The following is a 24,327-nucleotide window of genomic DNA, read 5'->3' on the forward strand; positions in this document are numbered from 1 at the left end:
GTAGAACCCTGCAGACGTAAGTGAATACCACTAATATCAGAGTCTCTCATAATCATACAACTACCCAGTCATTAGGATTCTACAACTATGAATATCAGTAGTTGAAGTAGAAAGATGGGAGAATGATAGGAACAATTTTCTCAAAAGAAAATCATATTCCATTTTACCTAGATTGGCATTTTGGGTGGGACCGGTACAAAGAGGGTATCAACACTGAAAAGGCTTTTCTTTCAATTTCTTCATCTGTAAATGGAGCTGACAGCAGTTATTGCAAAGATGAAAGAGGAATGTTTATAACAAAGTTCAGTGCCTGGCATATCAGTAAAACGTCATCCACCACTACCACCACCACAACAAGCCAAAAAGGGTGGCTATTCATACAGTGGTTTTTAAATCTGATGCTAGCTGGCATTTCACATGTTGCTGCCATTTACAAAAGCTGAACTGAGAAAGAAAAATATCATACAATCAAACTATTAAAGCAATCACTAACCTGAAGTCTGATCTTTTACAACACCATTCTTGCTTCTTTCTTCCCAATCCATGACTTCTTTGTAAATCAGCTCTTTAATAAAAATACAGGTTAAAATGCTTACTCAGTTTCTAAACCGTTTCACTGTATCTCTAAACTCTGCTTCCAAATCAACTGGAACCACTCCAAGGGCACCATGATATGTTATTTTTAATTGTAAGACAGAGTCAATTCAGTAATATAGTCTACCTGGACCAAAATATTCATTAAAATTTTTTTAATTTTTTTTTATTTTTTAGATGGAGTCTTGCTCTGTTGCCCAGGCTGGAGTGCAGTGGCATGATTTCAGCTTACTGTAACTTCCAGCTCCCAGGTTCAAGTAATTCTCCTGCCTCAGCCTCCCAAGTAGCTGGGAGTGCCACTATGCCAGGCAAGTGCCACTATGCCCGGCTAATTTTTGTATTTTTAGTAGAGACGGGGTTTCACCATGTTGGTCAGGCTGGTCTTGAACTCCTGACCTCGTGATCCACCTGCCTTGGCCTCCCGAAGTGCTGGGACTACAGGTGTCAGCTGCTGTGGCCCGGCCTATATTCATGTTTTGATACGTTGTATGTTTTCTTTTATTTTGAGACAGAGTCTCATGCAGTCATCTAGGCTGGAGTAAAGTGGTATGGTCTTGGCTCACTGCAACCTCTATCTCTTGGATTCAAGTGATTCTCATGCTTCAGTCATTCAAGTAGCTGGGATTACAGGTGTGCACCACCATGCCTGGCTAATTTTTGTAGTTTTTGCAGAGATGGGGTTTTGTCATGTTGGCCAGGCTTGTCTTGAATTCCTGGCCTCAAGTCATCTGCCTGCCTTGGCCTACCAAAGTGCTGGGATTACAGACGTGAGCCACTGCGCCCCTGACTACATTACATTTTTTCAGTGTGACTAGTAAGGCAGCAAAACATGGAGGGTGGTTCTGGATCCATAACAGGGTTTTATGAAGTGGAGTGGCTCCCACAGAACACTGTAAGGGATTGGACATTCTCACAACCATGTTTCTCTTGGTTACTCAGGGTTCTCCAAAGGTAATCAGCAGCCACATGTGGGCTAGGAGCCCCCTACACTGGCCAGAAATGAATCCACATGCCTAAGTCATTTCTTAGTTTCAACTTCAGTTTTCCTCAACTTTCATTTGTAAGAAAAACTAATTACCTAAGTAAGTTATTAGGGATTCCTAAAATTTCAGCATTCATGAACTAACATTAGCACATTGCAAGCATTTACTGAGCCCAATGAGCATGCTGTGTGCATGTCTTGATAAGCAGGGGCACACAGGTAACTGGCACTTCCACATCCCAGGACGGCCCTGGGTCAGGACCCATCATCAGTGTTGACTCACTCCGACTGTGGTTCTCAGCTACTACTGATCCTGCTTTTTAATGAAAAATTGTTAGTTCATCCTTTTCATTATAGGTAGAGTTTATTGTGGGTTGTTTGGTTAATCTTACAGTGGTAATAATACCTACCTGTACATTTTCAATCTGCAATTTCCCCCAAACTGAATTTTAAAACATATGTACAACTACATGGCTTAAAAGAACAAGCAGAAGTTCACGTGACCCCCCAGCCCTGGCTCCCCATTTCTGCATATACTGGGAATTCTATAGGTAACATGCAGCCAGGGAATTGGCCTCACCTGACAATTTGCAACATGTTATCAACATATGTGTGACACAATTACTAAGCTCAGTTTACAAACTAATATGTGAAAAGCCATGAAAAAAATATTTTTCCCTCTTGAAACATATGGTAAGAAATTCATACATGTGTCTCTCTAATTCTGTTCTCTTCAAGTTCTTTTTCTACTGGACACTGGGAGAAAGAGGCTAAGTGGGCTGCACTGTGTTTTTTGTTTTTTTTTTTTTTTGCCCCTTCCTGAAGAGAAATGTCACAAAATGTAAAGTTTCTGCTTTACAGGACTGGAAGAAACGTCACAAGGAAGAACAAAACAAGCTCTGTCTTTACCTTTCCATTCTTCAATTGCATGTTCTCTTTCTTCCAACTGGGCATCATAAATTTGAGGTGGTGGCTAAAAATTAAATCATATGCAAAGTCAACAGTAATGCCTCAAAAAACAATGAGGTATTTAAAAAGGTAGAATCACTTGGAAGACTTCTAGTCTATTTATGATATGAATTTAGTGTAATTCAACACATGGTTTAATAAAGATTTCTGTCATGTGACATCAGCTTTAGGATCCAAAATAATTACGAAAAACTTAACCAAAAACGAGTTACTATGTTCCTCTTAATAATCACCTGACCTCAAAACACAGGCATCTGCCCAGATGTCATTAGAAACTCATCAGCACAGGCTGTTTCCCAGAGACCCATCATGGACAAGGCGCTGGGCTGGCAGCTATGGAAGATCCTGTTGTTTCTTAGAACCAATTTTACATTTTCTTCATGGGAGAACTCCCAAACCCAGTGTCCAACTCATAAACGGACTGTTACAAAAGTCTGCTTATAAATTGGATTATTTTTCTATAAAACAATGTTTAAGTGATGGTACGATCACAGGCCATGACGTAAACATGTATTTCACTAATGGTGTGAAAGAAGCCTGCTACTATGCAGTGATTTCCCTCACAGCTAAAGCACACTCACACCAGTGCTGATACGGAAATAAGCACACGAGCCCCAAACTCAGAGTGGAGTTACTCCAGAAGGGGAACCCGGAGGCATGATGCCTTTAGGGAAGGATATACAGACGTGTGATTTTTCAGCAAGTTGTTCAGTCTCTCTGGTTGAGTGGCCTAAATAAGAGGATGCAACCAAAGCCCATGGCACAGAACAGATCCTTAATAAACTATGAGCACAAAGCAGCATTTGCAAAATGGAGACAATGATATCACCAAAGTGCAAGTTCATTCCCAAGGTACTCGTGAGCTGGAGCTCCAGCAGCAAAAGAACAAGCGACCCAGGTCTCAGACAACACTTGGCCTTTTTGTAACTGGGAGCCCCCAGAGGGAGAACTTGCTACCTGTATATAGCCACTCTGGATGAACAGAAAAGAGCTAAGGAAATACAAGCCTGGCCTCTACATATCAATCTTTTCAAAACAGATACTCACTGCTTCTGCTTCAGCAGGATCATACCAAACAGTGATGTATGGGTGACGCAGAGCTTCGTCTACAGAGATCCGCTTGTCAGGATCAATCACTAACATTTTTGATAACAGATCTCTGGCTTGACTTGCTAGGGTGAAAACAAATATTATATTAATAAATTAATGCTGTTAATATGAAAAAAGAGAATCATACAATAAAGAACTAAGTATGACAGCATATATAGAACAAAGATATATTAATTTTGAGAAATGTTTGATAGGTTCAAGATGAATAGAACCCAAACCTTTTAAAGAAAAAGTCAAGTGGCCACTTTCATGACAAGCCAGATTTCCAAATGTAGTTTTACATCTCTGGATCTGCGAGGGGAAGAGAAACCTAGGCCCACAGCATTAAGAGAAAGAGCACCTCAGACCAGTATCTGGGCAGGGCCCAAGGCTGGGAAACCACAGCAAAGAAAGTGGCAATTGCTGAGCTGAGGGTGGCAATGCCCAGAGTGCAGGCAAGAGGCAAGGGTGAGTATTTTCTCTAAGTCACATCAAAATGAAATTAGAACAGACTTTCAAACCACACAACAATCTCACATCCCCACAGTATAAAACACTCACGAATGCTTCTGGCTGGCTTAGCTGTATACAGTGTTGGCAACACATTTTTTTTTTTTTTTTTTAAATCCACAGACTGGTATTTACGAAAAAAAAAAAAACCAAGTTAAATAACTTAGTTAAATATAAGGCTCACCTAGGTTTTGGCAATTAAAGTTCACAACCTGAATATGCAAAGGAAAGACTGGGGCTTTTCTGATTAAGGCACAGTTTACCTTAATGTAGACAGAATAAAATTTCTGTCTACATTGCTTCTTTGTCCTTAAGAAATCACATTGTAATAAAGGGTGCAGAAGAAAAGGAAGAGAACCTTTTTTTATTAAATAACTATCACATGGCTTCTGACTCTAGAATCTGCAGTCAAGTGTTCTTTTTAATCTGAAAACTTTTTGAATACCAGCTGCTGTAACTGTAACATAAGGTTATTTCAGACTGACTTGCTTATTTTTATTTTGGTCAAAGGCTTCAATTAAGCCATCTTATAGAGTATAAAGCTTCTCTTAGACCTTTAAGCTTTCTCTCCTCAGTACCTTCACACCTCAGACTTCTGGCCCAAAATGACTTTCTCTCCGAAAGCTCACAGGTTTTTAGAACATAAACATGAAAGAGTGAAAGCATCACCTGAATTACAAAAACAAGCATAAGAAAAAAAGGATATTTTACTTTTTATTTTGTCTCGTTCAGATTCCGATGGGAATATCCAATCTGGAAAGAGTTCTTCGAATTTGATTCCAGGATACTTTGGTCTGTTTTCTACATAATTTCTCACAGTTGGCTGAAGTTTCTTCATGAACTCTGCTGATGGTGTTCCAAGCTGCTCAATAACTTTATTCCACTGATCGATATCTAAAGAGTCTCTTGAGGAAAATACAACTGAAATGCCTTGTATTCATAGTACATGCAGCAGCAGCATTTGAAGAAAAGTATTTGTACCTATCAACTAGGCCACCCCACTGGGATCAACAAAAGAATTTTGAAATAATATTCAAATAAGGTTTGGGTTTCCAAATGACGCTATTTTTTAAAACTCTTAACACTCTATCTTTATAAACTATGATCACAGTTTATTAAGTCAACATAATGAAGCCTATACACCTTCCCACTCTAGTTCAAAATAAAGTTTATCTTATAACTAAAAATACCTATGGCAAAAATGATTAAACATGAAATTAGATAAACATTACATAAGCAAATTGAAATCAGTTTTCATATCAACGCTACCTTAGATTCATTCATAGCCCTCTAAAGAACAGAGGATCTCGAGGAACCTGTGGAGGAACCTATCTGATCTCCTCAGTTTACAGCTGGGGAACCAACCAACTATGCTTAGAATGAACCTAGTGACAGCTTTCAAATGCTATTGTTTTATTTGGAATTGACTCTTCCCAACCATCCCAGGTCTGGGATAGCCAGGTCTGTATCCCAGACCTGGCTGCAATACCTAGGTAATGGATTTTATTTTCTTTCAAAGTGCATGACCTGGGTTTCGGACTCAACTCTGCACAGGGTGTCAGGGGAAGTCAAGCTTCCTTGGGGGACCATTTCCTTATGCAGACAATACCAGCTTTGCCTATTCCCAGGGTACTTGTTAGGCTTGGGATAACTGGGATTGCATGCAGGAAAGTGATACTGAAACTGTACTCAACCACAGAAGAGAATGCAAGCCAGAAAAAAAAAAAAACAGCATAAACAGCAGCTTAAAAAAGTGGTCACTGAGGCATGTCTTAGAAAAATGAACTTACGTCACCATGAAATAACCTAGTGAACAGGCACATGAACTCAGTTCTTCCAAAATGTTATACTTCCAAAGACCTGCTTGGGAAATGAGTTTCTGACATTCAATTTACTAGCAAATTCTCCTTACTCCTATTTCATACATACTGTCAAATCGGAAGTATGCCCACATTTTATTTACCTATTTAGCCAAAATGTAAAAACTGTCTCATACTTTTCCCTTCTTCCATACACATATATTTTACATATATATACACACATAAATAAAGACAGAGTCTCACTCTGTCGCCCAGGCTGGAGTGCAGTGGTGCAATCTTGGCTCACTGCAAACTCCGCTTCCCAGGCTCAAGTGATTATTGTGCCTCAGCCTCCCATTAGCTGGGACTATAGACACCTGCCACCACGCCCAGCGAATTTTTGTATTTTTAGTAGAGACCAGGGTTTCACCATGTTGGCCAGGCTGGTCTCGCTTAACTCCTGGCTTCAAGTGATCCGCCTACCTTGGCCTCCCAAAGTGCTGTGATTATAGGCGTGAGCCACCGCACCGGGCCCGCCTTATACTTTCCATACCTCTTCCGCATACTCACTCCCACAGACTCCCCAGCATCTGTGTGCCATTTGCAACATAGCAACCATCTGCGCACTCCGCTACACCAAGCCTGCCCAGCTCTAGACCCTCACCCTAGTGCTTACTCAAAGATGAGCTTCCTCAACTCTTCCTTCTCTGACATCATCAACATGTTGCACTCTACCAGTACATTCCATCACCATTCATAAATGACGGGGTTTTCTCCTATGTAAAGAGCAGCTGCTTTCTTTTGCCCCCCACTAGCTATCACTCCATTTCTTATTCCTATTTGCAGCAAAACTTCCACAAAGACCTGCCTATACTGTAATTCCCAGCCTCTCATTTTCTTCAAACATATTCCCATCAGGCTTTCCTCTCTCCACTCCATAAATGCTATGCCCATCATGGCTGCCAGCAGCCATCACAAGGCCCAGCAGCCAATCCTCTGTCTTCACCTCATGTTAATGAGCCTCCCTCAGTCACGGTCTCTAGGAGGAGGGGTCACTGGGGTGCCTTCTCCATTTCCTTTCCTATTCCTTTTCTCCTTCAACCTCAAGAGGGCTAAGTCCTGGCTCCTTGTCTCTTCCTCTCCTGCAAGCGCTCGCTACCAGTTTTGAGGCTTCAAGGCTACTGACGGATGACATCCACTTCGATCTCTCTATCCCAGACATGGCTCCCGAGTTCCATTGTCTAACAGACATCTCCAAACCCTAGCAAGGCTCCTTGAAGGGTCCAGCGTCAAAGCAGATACAGAGTACAAGCCTATCTCCCTGGACACACCCCTACAAGCCTGCTGGGGGCCTCTGCCTCTCCTCTGGATGATGGCAGCCTCTGCTCTGGTCTCTTGCTCTGCCCTGCCTTGATGAACCACCCTTAATTCAGCAGCTAGGGGGAGGCTCTTTGCACCTAAGTCAGATTAGTCACCCAGAAATGGGCAGGCAAGAGAAATGTCTGCTGGGTTAATGATAAAGGACTAGAAACTAAACCAGTTGTGAGAGAAGACCCACAGATGCCCTGAGAGGCCCCCACCCCAGCATCCTACAGATGAGAGGGACAGGGGACAGATTAAGAGGGACAGGGGAAGGGAAAAGATAATTCTGGCAAGCCCAGTGGACTTTGTTGTCTAACTCTTGTGATGCTGCAGGCAAACCACAGGTCTCCCATTTTACAGAAGGGGAAACCAAGGTTCAGAGAGGCCCTGAATTTCTCGAGGATGCATGGCTGGCAAGGGGAGGAGTCTGAGCTGGGGCCCAAGGTGGTCTGATGAAAGCTTTCTCTTTCTCACAGGTCAGGGCAGGGACAGGAATTCCTTTTTTACCCCAGCTCACAAATGTAAAGCAAATCTCTGAGACCCTCAGTTGGATTTCTGCAACTTTTTTCTATCTCCCAAATTTCAATCTAATATTTTAAAGAGTTGGCAAAATTTTCTTTAGAAAATAATGTTAAACGCAGTGTGACTTTTGGGAATAACATTAGGTGACCTTATAATACCATTAATGAATGACATTAATGTTAATATATAAAGCAGGAATTTTAAGTTACTTACTAAAATGCACCAAAATGTACTCACATTTTTCATTTTTGTACTTTTTGAAGAAAACATTTCTTAATAAAGCGAGGAATGGCACAAAATGAGTAAGAATTGAGACAAACTGAACATTAAGTAGATACTTCTAAATTATTAGCCTTTGATTCCTCAACTTTTCCCTTTTTAATTACGTTAACTTGCAAAATAAAGACTTCCTTATTTGTAGGTTGAAACAAGTGAATCTGAGTTAAGGCTATGGAAACTGCTAGAAAATTTACTAGAACAAATAAAATACTATATTTAACTTGACATATAATCTATGATATATAAAAATGTAAAGAAAGGTAAATGAGAGATATAAAAACATCTTCATTCCAAGTCTGTGTTGTGAAGAATTTATATTATAAGGAGACCATCCTGATAAAATTATTAAAATCTGAAATTACTTTCCTAAAATACATACAAACACTGACTACTGAGCTTGATTTCCTTAAAAGCAACTATCAATCTGCCTAAGGATGGAAACCAATTTAAACTTTCATAATGAAAACAAAGTCAAAGACTAATGAAAAACTAAGTGGTTAGAACACAAATGAAAAAGGGAAGATGTGAAGAACCATGTTAGGGTAAAAAATACTAAGGATGGAAGAATGGCAAATGAGGAAAGAAGGCTATTTTAATGATAAGAGTGGTTATTCTCCTTTCTGCTGTATCTCTAATATGATTTGCTGACTACAGCATGAGTTCATTTTTTTCATTTTACATGTATTTCAACTTCCCCAGCGTGTCACAAAATAACCCACCAGACAGATTTGTTTTTAAAAAATTCTACAAAATGTCAGCGCAGTAACAAACAAGAAAGTTTAACATATTGTTCCTCACAAAATTTTCATTTTAATCTCTTTCACTTAGGTCCTTTGTAATGTGCTTCAGTTCTTACTTTGGGGAAAAGTATTTCAATGCATAGCAATAACTAACAAAATAGTATTTAATTAAAGCACACAAGCACACTAGCCTATTAAATTTAGCTAGTGTCTTTCCTAGTTAAATTAATGGAATAAACTAAATAATACAATATTTTCATTTAAATATCAGAATATACTTATCAAAGAGTAAATAATTTCTTCTATACGTCCAGCTATTTTTGATAAAATTAAGAGCTAATATAATTGGTTTAACTTAACTCTAAGTCTCAAAATTGTTACAGGTAGTCAAGTTAAAAATAAAGTATAAAATTGACAGCTGTGTGACACTAATTAACAAATATAATAAAGCCCCCCTTAGAACACAGTCTGGAGTGGATTACGATATTGTCCTCGTGAGCGCTTGTGTAAGCAGGTGGTCGCGCCGCCTGAGACATTATGGAAAGCATGGCGGGGCCAAGGTCGCGGGGAAGGATACGGTCAGTGCCTTGGAATATCACACAACCTTTCACCAGCTCTCCCATGATGCAACCCACTGACCAGATATCAACTGAAAATAAAATGAAATGATAAAATTATGAAGTGCCATGAGCAAAACAAAGGTGAGGAAAAGGAATTCTAACAGTGCACTAAACACACAAATATGGAAAAATAAATTGCTAGCTAAGGGTGAACTTTTTACACAATATGAATGATTGCTGACCTCTATTTTAGCCTTCAGTTTGTAGCAATCTGAGGTTTTAGTGCCAAAGAGTCCAATACTTTAGAGCTTAAAACAAACAAACAAAAAACCAGAAACAAGAAGTGCCTGTGAACACAAAGCTTTTCAGGGTCACATGCCCACCCTGCCCCCAGCCTCCATGGCCAAGTGTCAGGTCCCCTGTGAAGGATACAGTCTCTTCCTGGGAACAGGACTTTATGGAGGACCATTTCTGCCATGATGCACCCGACAGACCAGATGTCCACTACCAAACACCAGGGGATTAAAAACCAGCTACAGTCCCGCATCTCTTTTCTCCAAACCCCCTCCCAGAGACAAACCCAGTAAATGTCACCAGCTTGCCAGCAGGAGTTTTTGTGCACTGTTGACACTGCACCAAATGAGCAGATCATTTTCTAGACTGCCCTATCAGAAGGGCAGCAGCATTCAGTGGGGGAACAGGCAGCACATAGTGGCTGGCTTGCAGGACTGCAGGTGTGACCCTGCTATAGGGGTCCAGACTTCCCACCCTCATCTGTGAGGCCATGCTGGTCCCTCTGGCCTCAGAGAGACAGCAGAGCCCTCTAAGTGCTCTGCTGGTGGGCAGAGGGGAGAAGTGAACAGGGGATCTAGTTTTCTCTCCCTTCTACAGGAAGCACATGAAGCTGTGCCTCTCGGTGGGAACACATGCCACAATGCAGCAAGATAAACCTGGAGTAAAACTTGTTTCAGATGACCTGAGTAAACTTTCAGTCTTTTTTGTTAACAAATATTTGTTAACAATAATAATTAAAAAAAGGAAGTGTGATTTAGTTATTTTTAATTTGCTAAAAGCCAAGTTTCAAAGAGCTCTGATATTGCTAGAATAAGCTAAATTTTGATGTAAAAAGATACCAATTTTACATGAAAGAAAACGTATATTAATCCATTTATATAAGAAAACCAACAAGAAAAGCCAATCCATGGTGCTGGAGATCAGATTGGCCAGCTTCGAGGGTTGCGAGGAGGAGGGGCTGTGGGAGGGCCAGAGCTGCTGGTCCTGTAGGTGTGCTTGTATCAGCTGAACTGCACACGCAGGGTCTGCACACTTGGTTATAGGTAGATTAAATGTTGATAAAAAGTTCAAAATACTAATTTTAAAAGCAAAATTTTAAAAGAGAATGATTTTATCCAATGGAAAACCACAATTATTTATTATCTCTGGATCACGCTATTCTATATGTAACAGTCCCCACGGTCTACACCATATGGTTCAAAGGAAAGAGAAAAAACTCAGGACCACCACTAGAGCGATTTCTAAACATCCCAGCCTCTTCCAGTCCCAGATGTGCTCACCATTCTCTTTGTAGCCCATACCCAGGATGACTTCAGGTGCTCGGTAGTACCGCGTCACCACATAAGGAGTCATCATAAAGTTAGTGCATGCTGTCCGTGCCAGGCCAAAGTCAAGGATCTTCAGGGTGCAGTCTGATTTCACAACAATGTTGCTAGGCTTCAAATCCTAGGAAAGAAATAGTTTAAATCAGTAAAAAGAACGGAGCATGCTAAATAAACTGCTTCATATCCGTAAGGGTCTGTGAAGCCAGTGTGAGAGTATAGGGAGTAAACTGAACTCTGGGATTTGGGAACAATTTTGAAAAATCTTACTCTGAAATTGAAACTAGAACAAATCAGTCTAAAGAGGTCAGATGGTACCCCTTACCCCCAGTGAAAACCTTCATGGCCTTCCTTTGTCTTTTCTGTGGCCTTGCAGGCCCTCAGGCAACCCTGTCTACCCTCCGTCCATGCATCCACATGTCCCGTCCTCCACGCCTGGACTTCAGTTCCCCAATACTCTGATTCTCTTCTGCTAAGGTCCTCATGCTAACTGTCAGTCTAGGGCAGTGCTGTTACGCAGACAATGCCATATATTGTGAACTATGTGTATAATTTACATTTTCTAGTAACCATGTTCAACAGTGTGAACAGAAATAGGTGAAATTAATTTTAATATTTTATTTAACCCAATATATCCATATTATCATTTCAAAATATAATCAGTATCAGAAAAACCTTGAGATATTTTATATTCTTTTTGGTACTGAGGCTTTGAAGTCCAGTACGTATTTGACAACTGCAGCATGGCCACATCCTGAGTACTCTACAGCTTCCTGTGGTTGGTGGCTGCCATACTGGACAGCACAGGCCTAGAATCCTCTAACCCTGGAATCTTCCCATGGCTCTTTCTCTCCTTGGAAGAGCAATTCCATGATCATCCACCTCAAGTCTTCTCACCCCACCACTTGGATAGTGTACACTGAATGAAGACATGCATCCTATTCCACCCCACTCGGAAAGCCTTAACACAACTTCTGCAACCTCTTCCCTTGTAACTAAGGGACGTTCTTCCTGCTGATCCGCCACCCTAGCCTCCTTCCTTAGGACTCAGGAATTTGACTTTTGCCTGGGGATTTCAGCCTGCAAACTCACTCTAGAAACTGCGACTTGTCAACAACTTACATCCATTCTTTTATAAGAGTATAAAATGTGTACCTGCAATGTCAAATTGCCAAGCCACCAACACAGGGTAAAGCCTGAGGATACTTTACATGGGGGGTTTCAGGTTCCATAAAACTGCCTAGCACCTGACTTTAAGACATCCCAACTGATGGGCCACAAGGGGGTTGCAGGTATGCCTCAGTGAAGGCTGTGGAACTGTTATCAGGGCAAGCAGGAAGCCATTTGAATATTTATAACAGTTACAATTACATTTCAATGCTGCTAAATGCTCTATTTCTAGGCTTCCTAGATTCTGTAAAATTTAAACTATAAATATATAATGTTTAAAAATGCAGTGACAATCTCTATCTGGCCCCCAAAAGAAGCCCCTAACCCCTCCATTCCACCTCAGGGTACTGTGCAGACACCCCCAGTTCCCAGGGAGGCCTTAGAGAAAGAAGCTGGGCTGCTGTTCGGCATGAAGGAAAGCCAGGGGAGAGGCAGCCCAAGTTCAACCAGGGACTCTCCGCTGTGAGGACTCGGTCATGGAGCTAAGACCAAATAAACCAATTTGCTTCTCGTCTCCTTTTTTAAAAATCAAACAATATGTTAAGAACGAGCACTTTAGAACGCAAATTACTAACAGATAAAATAATGTCCAATCTCACAAAAATCTTTTTTAAAAACTCAAAATGAATGCCCATTTTTAATCTATTGTGTGGCAGCCATGGAAAGCAAGCAGCCTCAGTGATGGCGGGAGAGGCAGAAAGAGGCACCTTCTCAGGCCACAGCGGGTGTGCAGTGGGTACTTTCTCTCCAGCAGGCTGATTTCTGAGGTGTGAAATGCACACACTTCACTAGCCAGCAGGCCCTGAAGCCCAGTTCACCCAGAACTAACAGCACAGCTGCAGGAGCAAGGAAGACAAGGACAGCCTAGTTCTAGCAAGGACAGAAGCAGCAGCGGAACCATCTCCACAGGATGCCTGCCAGCTCTGTGAACCCTAGTGTGCCAGAAAATACGCTTATCTGAAGACACTGCCATCTGTCAAAAAACTGACATCACATACTGATTTGGTTAGAAAAGCACACTTCACTGCCATCTGCTGGAAGACCATGATGATAAAATCCCAAGCTTGTGTGGGTGCTCTGTGCGGCCAGTGGGGAGGTGGCTATGGAGGTCACAGGGCTCCTAGAGCTCTCCCCGTACCCTGGGACCCTCTCCAGTCACCCCCAAAATACAACCTGAGGCAGCTTCCCAAAACCTCGCTTCAATTTCGGGACAAAAAGAGGAAACACAGTACTGTCCCTTCAAGTCTTGCAAATCACCCACAACAAAGAAAATGAGAAATGCCAAGATCCAAGTGATGCCTGGATTGGGGCTGGGCTCCCAAAGAGCCTGAAGCCCAACGCTGCCCTATGGGCAGCAGTGAGGGCACCCATAGCACAAATGGGGCAGATGCTGGCCTCCTCCACTGCCTGTTTGACTCCAGGATCCAGACCCACTACTTGAGAGGTATTCCAGGAGGGAGCACATCATGACAGATGTCCACTGTCTGACCTTCTCTGGTCCTTCCTCACAGGTACCTGCAGTCTTCTACTGGGGAAAGAGAATAGCCAGGCATTCTGAAGATGAATAGACATAGCTCTAAGTGGACACTGAAACCTGAAGACCCCAAGCACTGTCATGGCTCCTTCACTTGTGGGGTTTATGGGGCCAGTTCTCTTCTGGCCGTTGTTACGGAAGGATGGGAACATTAGCAAAGGCTTAGAACAAAGCTGTAAGAGATCCGCACTTCCAGCCTGCATGAGTATGGGTGCTGTTTGGGCCTCTCTTCTGATCAGGGTGGAGGGTGCATTTGTCCAATCAACATGCTGGACCTGAGGCCTTTTTAATCTGCTCCAGCAACTGCACCTCGACCCGCACAGCAGCTGCAGCCAGGACTGCCAGTGCAGTAAGCCTGTGGCTGTCTAGAGTCATTCACCAGAATCCATGAAGTTTCTTCAAGGGCTGGACTAGTGAGTTAGACTGGGATACAAGAGAAACCACTGCTGTCACTCCCCTGAGGCTTCCATGGTGGCACCAATCTCCTCCACCCACCTCCAGCCCTGCAGGGTGTGATCTTGTTTTGATTTACTATCTTGGGGGCAGTTTCAGGCCTTCCCATTGCGATGACTCTTACTCACAGGCCAAAGAACTCATGTGGGTGTTACTCCAACTGCCAAGGACATCCGCTCCTGCCACACACTGAGGATTGGGGAGATGCTCACTGGGTGACCTGAGACCCTGTGGCCCACTGAGAGCCACTAGATGCAGATGGCTTAGGAATGAAGGTCTGGGACACATACCAGGTAAGCCAGAGCCCTGCCAATGTGAGAGCTGAGGGTATGAATAACAGGAAAGCGTAAGGGAGAGGGCCAGCAGAGAGACCACAGTGACGGGGACTACAGAGTGTCCCACTAACCTGTCTTTCAGATTTCCCCTGAGGAAGAGAGAACCATGGGTGCCACAGGAAAGCCATTCTCCACCTATGTGGAGAAGTGGACCTGAGGCAGCCAGGGTGGACTGTGGGGGCCAGAGAAACACGCTCCTTAGTCTCCCGTCACAAGAATAAGAGTGACAGATGGCCCAGTGCAGTGTTGGCACCCATCCTCTGTCCCTGCCAGGGCACACCTCCCACAGAGCCCTCATCCAGGGTCTGGGCTGGCAGGGGTGCTGAGGTAGGCCTGTTCCTGTGTGGCACTGGAGGCCCTCAGAGCTGCACCTCAGTCTGGACCAGCCCTCTGAGGGGCCAGGACTGCACTGTGTTTTACTGGCATTCACTGCCTCCTCCAGCTGCTCCCCCTTCCTTCTCACATAGGCCTCCTCCCATCCAGTCCTTTGCCTGTCTAACCCACTATGGCATGCTGACACTGCCCACGAAAAGCCCCCACTGTATGGGGATAGGAAGCTGCAGGGCCACATCAAATGCTATGGCAGAGTGAAGGGAATGCCAACCTCCACAAATGGCCACGGCAAGGCAATTTCAACCATGACACTCAGGAAAGGCTCAGCAAGTGACCTACAGGTGCTGTGGAGGTGGAACGAGGCAAGAGCAGCACTCTGAAGAGTTTTCTTTTTATTAAAAGTCCAGGTATGGAGCAGGTAGATGCCCCAGATTCCCACCTCCATCTCAGAAGTGAGGCTCCACTCCTTCCTCACTCCTGCTGGCCCTTTATGCAGAGAAACTGATGCCCAGCATCTAGGGCCACAGGTGCAGCATGCACAGACCTGTGGATACCAATAGAGAAGGTATGATGAAGCCTGTTTGGTTCAGGGCTGCTCAGTGAGTCTGTGCTCTTCCATGTGAGAAGCCCAGCCCCACCCCATGGCCCTGTACTCCATCAGCCAGGCTTACATCTCTTCACCAAGGGACTGGAGGGGTCTTTTCCAGAGAAACTAAATGGTGCCCAAAGCAACACCTGCGGCTGCCTGTGACCCAAGAGATACCCATTCTTTAACAATCCACCCATCCTCTCAGCACTTCCAGTCAGCCTTTAATGTATCAATCTTTCTTTCTTTCATTCTTTCTTTTTTGAGCCAAGTCTCACTCTTGTTGCCCAGGCTGGAGTGCAATGGCATGATCTTGGCTTACTGCAACCTCTGCCTCCTGGGTTCAAGTGATTCTCCTGCCGAGTAGGTGTAATTACAGGCGCCTGCCACCATACCCAACTAATTTTTGTATTTTTAGTAGAGACAGGGTTTCACCATGTTGGCCAGGCTGGTCTCAAACTCCTGACCTCAGGCAATCCACCTGCCTCGGCCTCCCAAAGTGCTGGGATTACAAGTGTGAACCACTGCGCCTGGCCTAATGCTTCAATCTTAAACATGATCCAACCAGACATTTGGGGAAAGCCTTGCATCTGACAGGGAGGGACCTAACACCCTAAAAAAGAAACTCTGGGTAGAGAAAAGACAATGCAGGGAATAATAAAACCTTTTGACAACAGTTTATCCTCAGAGATGATAGTACATCCATGCAACAAGAACAGAATGCTGTAAAAAGGAACTTTTAAGAGTAAATGAGGCTGGGTGCAGTGACTCACGCCTGTAATCCCAGCACTTTGGGAGGCTGAGGCGGGTGGTTCACCTGAGGTCAGGAGTTCACGACTAGCCTGACCAATATAGTAAAACACTGTCTCTACTAAAAATACAAAAAATGTGCTGGGTGTGGTGGCGGGCACCTGTAATCCAAGCTACTCAGGAGGCTGAGGAAGGAGAATCACTTGAACCCAGGAGGCAAAGGCTGTGATGAGCCCAGATCGCACCACTGCACTCCAGCCTGGGCAATAAGAGCAAGACTCCATCTCAAAACAAACAAACAAAGAGTAAATGAGTGCCAGTTAACTCATGCATCAGAGAAAAACAATAAAGAACAGAGTTAAGAGCACATTCTGAAACAAACAACATAAATTTCTCAGACCACTACAACATATGCTTCCAGGCTAAAGGCCAAGTGCCCAGCAAAATTAATGAAAAAATGTCCATATCAAGGCATACATCAAAATATTTTAGAATCAAGGAATAAATAATTGAGTTTTAAAGTTTCCAGAGATAAAACCAAACCAAAACCCAAAACCAGAGCACTGAAAAAAGGTCAGTCATCAGATGTCACTAGGGCACTCTTGAGCCATGCTAGATCCAAGCACTGCATCCGCCATTCTGAGCGCAACTGATCTGTAACTAAGAATCTACACACAACCACACTACTCATCATGTGAGAGGGCAGAATAAAGTTTCAGACATTTAAGGCCTCAAAAAATTTCTTCCCCGTGCCATTTTTAGGAAGCTTTTGGAGGATGTGTCCCACCAAAACAAGGGAGTAATCTGAGAGACAAGGATGGCAAGCAGGGAATCCTACATGCGAGGGAGAAAAAGGAAACCCCCAGAAAAACACCAAGGGAGACCCAGGACAGCCCCTCCAAGCAGGTGCAGGGGCAGCCAGTACAGAAGAGAACAGGGCTGCAGGAAAGGTTCCTGAGAAGACAAAACTAATGAAATGCCCAAGACATCTCCATGCACTGAGAGATTTAGATGCCTGATGGAAGAGTTAGATTTCAATTAGCAACAAGAACATAAAACACTACCCCCCTAAAACAAACAAACAAAAATCTCAAACAAATAAAAGATAAGTGTTTGTTAACTCCAGGAACCAAAAGGTGAAAGTGGAAGGTCTGCTGTGCAAAGCATTTATATGATCATGACGATGCAATGAGCTAAACACACCATCACATCAGCTAGCCCAGGAGGAGGCTGGGGAAGGCTGAGGGTGAGGGCTGGGTTGGTAAGAGGCTAAATCAGCATCTTATGCCCCAAACTGAGAAAAGATCAATGAAGAGAGAGCTAAGCATATTATTTCAATATGAAAATGATACCCAAAATAATCAGCTAAATGAACTGAAGGAGTTTGCTTCTAGGGAGAGATAAATAAGGGAGGAGGTGGCAGAATCTGTTTTTCATAAATATTTACAGAACTATTTGATCCTTGATAAAAATAAACAAACCAAGATACTTGTTCGACAAGTTGCTACACAGTTATATACAAGATGATCCTGTCTTTGAAGAATAAAAGTTCAAAAGGACATTAAGTACAGGTATGTTGGTGTTAACATCAGTAAACAGAGAGATGCCATGCAGAGTGAGGTAAGACATGCACCAGCGTGCCCTCGCTGGCCATCTCCAGGTGCTGACAGAAGGCTGGGGTACTTTTAGTGTTTTGAATTATATAAAGTAAAGTATATTATTTGGTGAGATATGGGCAAAACTTTATCTTTCAAATACTTAAAATTTATGTTTTGCATTAAACCATTTTAATAAGCAAAATTAAAAGTGTGTCTATCTCTGTGCATGGCACTACAGATGGGACAAACGATGGGTGCATTCCACACAGAACAGTTAACTTAGGGCTCCTCCCCTTCTGGGATGTGGGCAGGGGTGGGATGGAGGGGGCAGGAGGCAAGAGGGGGTTTCCTCCTTTCCTTTATACACATGTGCAATGTTTGGAACTTCCCCACAGTGAGCGTGCATCACGCTCCCACATGGACACAGATTCAGGGAGAGCCTGGCAGACCCATGGATGTGGGAAGCAGGAGGGAACAAGGTGACAGGGAGGATGCAGCAAGATGCCGGGCGGGTGAGAAGTGGTGAGGAGGAGGCAGGGATGGCAATGGGGTAATTTTCTGAAGGTTTCTTAGGTTTCTAAAGCTTGTGCTGGGCATACCAAATGCTTCTTTTGGCCTCATCTGACAGAGGCGGCAGGGACCTACTAGTCTGAAGCTGCAGCTCTCACAAGGTCCCCAGTGACAGGAGGCCACTGTTTCTCGCTTACCTCAGGGCCCAAGAGGGAACAAGTCAGGCAAACCATTTCCCCTTATAAAATGTATAAGGCCTAATGTAGTAAGACTAATAATCTGGGAAATCATTCTAAAGCATGAATTTAATAAAATGTATTTAAGAGATATTAAGAGTGCCTTAAATTATATAAAGGTCTGTGGAAATTTCAGGAAAAAAAATAGAATATTATATCAGAAAACCTTTACTTTTAATTCAGAAGTCTAGTGTTACTATTTTTAAAGCAAAGTTGCCAACATATTATTTTAACTGGCCACCTGGTGGCAGCAAAAATTATATTTCAACTAACAGTACACTGGATGGCAGATGGGAGGCTGTCAGCTAGACCCGGGAGGACAAGAGCTATCCCTGATGCTGACGTTGGGCCACAGACCTGAGACTTGAAAGGAGGCAAGCCTGCCCTCTGTGGGTCAGTAGGCTCTGTCCCGAAGGGAGGACTTCACCAGCTGTGATGGAACAAATCTTTCCTGACATAAGAGATCTGAAAAAATTAATACCACTCCACCATCTAAAACCTATCTGCTCATTTCTGTAATAACAGGCTCCACTGTTCTTGTCTCTCACTAGTTTCTTCCCCACACAGATTTCAGTTCAGCAAAAATAGGACCTTTTGCTGTCGTATTTAAGGAACATAACATTTAACGGCAATCTGTCAATATAATTAGTATAGTAATAATTCTGGGAATACTAAGAATCTCTATTTCCGATAAAATTATATTATCTCTGCCTCTAGTCTATTTTACCTTTTTTTTTTTTTTTTTTTTTTTGAGACGGAGTTTCGCTCTTGTTACCCAGGCTGGAGTGCAATGGCGCGATCTCGGCTCACCGCAACCTCTGCCTCCTGGGCTCAGGCAATTCTCCTGCCTCAGCCTCCTGAGTAGCTGGGATTACAGGCACGCGCCACCACGCCCAGCTAATGTTTTATATTTTTAGTAGAGACGGGGTTTCACCATGTTGACCAGGATGGTCTCGATCTCTCGACCTCGTGATCCACCCGCCTCGGCCTCCCAAAGTGCTGGGATTACAGGCTTGAGCCACCGCGCCCGGCCTATTTTACCCTTTTTAAAAAAAACTTTATGATGATAGTCCGCTTACATAGCTGTACAAGTCAAAAACTAACAAACACTTGTAAAATTAGCTTAGAGAGAATTATATCATGGTTCCCTAGTTTATTAAATGTTTTTTTCCTGACAGTACAGTCACACTGTCATTCAAATCCCAGCCTCTGCCAAGCCCACAGGCCCTCTCTGAACCCTTGCAGTGCAGGGCTAGGCCACTCCCACCAGTGATGCAGTGAAGCTGGCACGGCAGAATTTTAGGATAAGAGAAATAGATATTTGGGTCATGATTTAAGAAAGAGAGTTCTTAAGCAGTGGTCTCACTGACTGCTTGGCCTGTCCTTGCTCATTAAAAATGGGATTTCAAATATGGCAAAAAAAAAAAAAAAAAAAAAAGGTGAATGTAGATAGATGGTAGTTGGAAGTTCTCCATCCTATTCTTACAATTTTTCTCTAAATTTTACTTTAAAATGAAAAGTTTAAAAAAAAAAATGTATTCTTGCACAGTATCTGACTGAGAGTGGCAGCTCACTCAGGCTGTGTCCACAGCAGCTTACGTAGCCTGACAGGTCACGCAGCTCCACAGACGCTTCCTAGAATGACCCTCTTAAAACACAACATGATTCCATCATTTATTTGGATTGTCAACACCAACAATTTTTTTAAATGTTATTTTGTATGTAAAGGATGATGACAACCAAGTGATTGTTTTTAAAAATAAAATTCATAGATTACTACTTACTCTATGAATTATACCAGCTGAATGCAGATGTTTAATACCACAAAGCATCTGGTAAAGAAGATAGGACATTCTTTCATGATCCAACTCCATGTGAATAACCTGACATAAGTTAGCATCCATTAATTCCATAACCAAATACCTGAGGAAGAAAAGGTCATTATGTATTTGAATAGCATCCAAAGTTCCTTTATGACTAAATTTGATGAAACAATAACTTACTATCTAATCACTGCACTGGCTAAAGTAAAGATAACTTGGTACAATGCAACTTTCTAAAAATTTTCCAAATAATATACACTAACAAACTTAATGTCTTACAAGCTAAAAATTAAAAAAAAAAATTTATAGCGTAGTAAATAGAATCTCAAACACACAAATTTTTCTACTTCTTACATTTTTTGCTACTGAAATCCTTCTTACCAGCCTACGACCATGCTGTTACCAAGTTCATATGGTTCATCAACCATAACACATGTACCCTCTGTTGGGAAATGCTGATAATAGGGGAGAGTCTGCATATATGGGGCAGGGGACAGACTGGAACTCTGTACCTCCCGCTCAATTTTGCTGTGACTCTAAACTGCTCTCTACTACGTGTGTGTGTGTGTGTATTACATATATGTATATTTAAAAATGATCATAAAACAACAACAGAAAGAACACTTGGCCTCACCCCCCAATTCCCCTATTTTTTGCACCCTTTGCAAGCAAAACTTCCAAAGAGGTGTCTCATGTGCTATCTTCAATTCTTCTCCCGCCCCGCCTTTTTTTGAGACAGAGTCTTGCTGTCACCCAGGCTGGAGTGAGTGGCGCATCTTGGCACTTGGCTCACTGCAACCTCCACCTCCCAGGTTCAAGCGATTCTCCTGCCTCAGCCTCCTGAGTAGCTGGGACTACAGGTGCATGCTACCACACCTGGCTAATTTTTGTATTTTTAGTAGAGACAGGGTTTCACCAGATTGGCCAGGCTGGTCTCCAACTCTTGACCTCATGATCCACCTGCCTCAGCCTCCCAAAGTGCTGGGACCACAGGCATGAGCCACCAGACCCGGCCTCCACTCGCCCCATTTTTAAAAATTTTCTTTTGAAACAGGGTCTCACTCTGTTGCCCAGGCTGGAGTACAGTGGCGTGACCTCAGCACACTGCGACCTCCACCTCCCAGGTTCAAGGCATTCTCATGCCTCTGACTCCCAGAACTGAAAACTAAACACAAGAGAAAAAAAAAAAATCAGCCACCATGCCTGGCTAATTTTTGTATTTTTGGTAGAAACAGGGTTTCATCATGTTGCCCAGGCTGGTCTGGAACTCCTGACCTCAAGTGATCCAACCCTCTTGGGCCTTCCAAAATGTTGGGATTATAGGCGTGACCTATCACAACCAGGCTTCTCCCATTTTTTTCTTAATCACACTTGGATCAGGTTTGTGCAGCTGCCATTCTACTGAAACTGTTCTCCTCAAGGCCACTGACAGCTTCCACGCTGCTAAATCCACTGGCCAGTCCTACAAGCCTAGCTGGTCCTGCCCTGTCCTATCTCCAACTTCTTGCTGTCAAAATGTCTAGTGACTGGTCTGTGACCCTCTTCTCTTCTCTAACCATACTCATGTCTCCTTGGTGATCTCAGTCATAGGCCATCAGCTCCTAAACGCCTACCTTCAACTCAGACCTATCTCCTGAACTCCAGGCTCAATGCCTGCCTATTTCCAATTCCGCCTTGATGTCCAACAAGCATCTTGAAGCCATGTCCAAAACTGAACTGATCCCGCCCCCAACCCAGTTTGCTCTTCTCACAGCCTTCCTCATCTCAGTTGAGAGCTCCTTCATCCTTCATGTGCTCAAGCCAAAAATCTAGGTGTCATTCTCAGTTCCTCTCTCTTATACCGCACATCTTATCTATCAGCTAATACTGTGGCTCTATTTTAGAACCATTTCAGCATCCAATCTCTTTCCCTCGTACCCTTACTGTTACCCCTCTGGTCCAAACGGACCCTCCATAATCCCTTACCAGAACTGATGCAATAGCAGTAACTGGTATTTTGTGTCCCCACCCCTTACAGTGGGTTACCAACTCAGAAGCCAGAGTTATGCTTTTAAAGCAGAAGGCAGGTGAGTTCACTGCTCTGCTAAGACTTACTCTGACTTGCCTTACAGCCAAAGATCTCCTTACAAGGGCCTAGAGGCCCTACAGTGTCCACCCTCTTCTCTTCCCCTGCTCCCTCCTCTCAAGCCATGCTACTTCTTGATGGTCTTGGAAAACACCAGGCTGGCATCCACGGCTGTCCTGAGCCCTATCTGTTCCTTCTATCTCCATTCTACCTGTCCCCAAGTATCTGTAGGAGAATAAGATACTTGTATGTTTTGTATAGATACTAGTATCTGTTGTGTCCCCAACTTCTTTAACTCCTTCAAGGCTTTCTTCACATGTCACCAACTCACAGAGGCCTTTCCCCAGCCACCTTATTTAAAACTGCAGCCTGAAGCGCAACCCCCAGCACTTTTGATCTCCTGACCAAGGCTGGCACTTTGTACACAACACTTAGCACATTTTAATGGAATACTCACTTTCCTCATTTATCATGTTGGCTATCTATCTTCCTTGACAGGCTCCAGGGAAGCCAAGCATGGCAAGTCCAAGAGAGTGCCCAGCACACAGGGGGCACTCAGATATTTGTTAATGACTGAACACACCAACAAATTTAGGATGAAGTTGGACATTATGCCTCTCAAAAGATTAATATTTCATTTCACTGTTAGAAAGATGATTCTACTTAAGATTCTGGAAATGCAGAATCCTTTTTTTTTTTTTAGTAGAGTTTCACTCTTGTTGCCCAGGTTGGAGTTCAATGGCACGATCTCAGCTCATCGCAACCTCCACCTCCCAGGTTCAAGAGATTCTCCTGCCTCACCCTTCCCAGTAGCTGGGATTATAGGCATGCGCCACCATGCCCAGCTAATTTTATATTTTTAGTGGAGACTGAGTTTCTCCATGTTGGTCAGGCGGGTCTCAAACTCCTGTGATCTCAGGTGATCCGCTTGCGTTAGCCTCCCAAAGTGCTGGGATTACAGGCGCGAGCCACCGAGACCGGCCAAATACATTTTTTTTTTTTTTTTTGAGACAGAATCTTGCTTCTTGCCCCAGACTGTAGTACAATGGCACAATCTTGGCTCAGGGCAACCTCTGCCTCCCGGGTTCAAGCGATTCTCCTGCCTTAGCTTCCCCAGTAGCTGGGATTACAGGTATGTGCCACCAGACTTGGTTAAATTTTGTATTTTTAGCAGAGACAGGGTTTCACCACATTGGCCAGACTGGTCTTGAACTCCCAAGTGATCTGCCTGCCTTGGCCTCCCAAAGTGCTGGGATTACAGGCATGAACCACTGCTCCTGGCCCAAATACAGAATCTTAAATAAAATTAGTGACCTCATCATTTCAAATAACACTCACAAACACCTGAACCCTAAAATCCTGGCTATGAGGGACTTGAGAAAAACATTTTATAATTCAGCAAAACACAGCAGTGACATTAGTGATCCTTGTCTGCTCTGAAGAATTCTTTCCAGTCATCCTTTATCTGTTTCGAAGATGATAACCAATGAGGCACAAATAACTCAATATTACCATCAAATTTTCTAAATATTTTTCTGCAACAGAGAAAGTTATCTATTATGTCACAAAAATGTATTGCCACCTACATTTCCTAAGTATAAAAAGCAGTTACTGTCTTTTCTAGATGTTCATTCTTTGATGTACAGTGCATTACTGAATAAAAATGATACTTACACATCTTGAAATTCTTCTAGAGTTTTTTGTGGTGTAAACACATTTAACAAACTAATTATCTGAAAAGAGAAAATTAATTATACTTCAATATGTCAGATGACTACTTGATTACAAAAATTAGGTTTAATATTTTAATGTACTAAAACGGGGGAAAAAATCACAGCAGAATTCAGTAATGATTACTGCTTTTACCAATTACATAGCATTTTAAAAAGTTAAACATCAATTAAAGGAAAGA

At 43.0% G+C, this 24,327-nt stretch overlaps 1 protein-coding gene across 9 annotated transcripts in view; it reads right to left on the reverse strand.

Moving 5' to 3' along the window:
* Nucleotides 1-24,327, reverse strand: part of MAPK9 (mitogen-activated protein kinase 9) — a 54,996-nt gene that overhangs the window by 3,790 nt on the left and 26,879 nt on the right. For 6 of the 9 annotated variants that reach the window (XM_039460426.2, XM_039460432.2, XM_039460429.2 and 3 more), the window contains 8 exons: nucleotides 24,090-24,148; nucleotides 20,312-20,450; nucleotides 10,981-11,146; nucleotides 9,424-9,495; nucleotides 4,856-5,038; nucleotides 3,593-3,717; nucleotides 2,486-2,549; nucleotides 494-565 (listed from right to left, as the gene is read on the reverse strand). In XM_039460426.2, the coding sequence (XP_039316360.1) occupies nucleotides 494-565; nucleotides 2,486-2,549; nucleotides 3,593-3,717; nucleotides 4,856-5,038; nucleotides 9,424-9,495; nucleotides 10,981-11,146; nucleotides 20,312-20,450; nucleotides 24,090-24,148 (880 nt within the window). Of the gene's footprint in view, nucleotides 1-493; nucleotides 566-2,485; nucleotides 2,550-3,592; nucleotides 3,718-4,855; nucleotides 5,039-9,423; nucleotides 9,496-9,838; nucleotides 9,911-10,980; nucleotides 11,147-20,311; nucleotides 20,451-24,089; nucleotides 24,149-24,327 lie in introns of all 9 variants that reach the window. The other 3 variants (XM_039460428.2, XM_039460433.2, XM_039460431.2) reach the window with 1 other exon arrangement.

Source organism: Saimiri boliviensis, chromosome 20 (assembly GCF_048565385.1).
Source record: "Saimiri boliviensis isolate mSaiBol1 chromosome 20, mSaiBol1.pri, whole genome shotgun sequence".
Lineage (NCBI taxonomy): Eukaryota > Metazoa > Chordata > Mammalia > Primates > Cebidae > Saimiri > Saimiri boliviensis.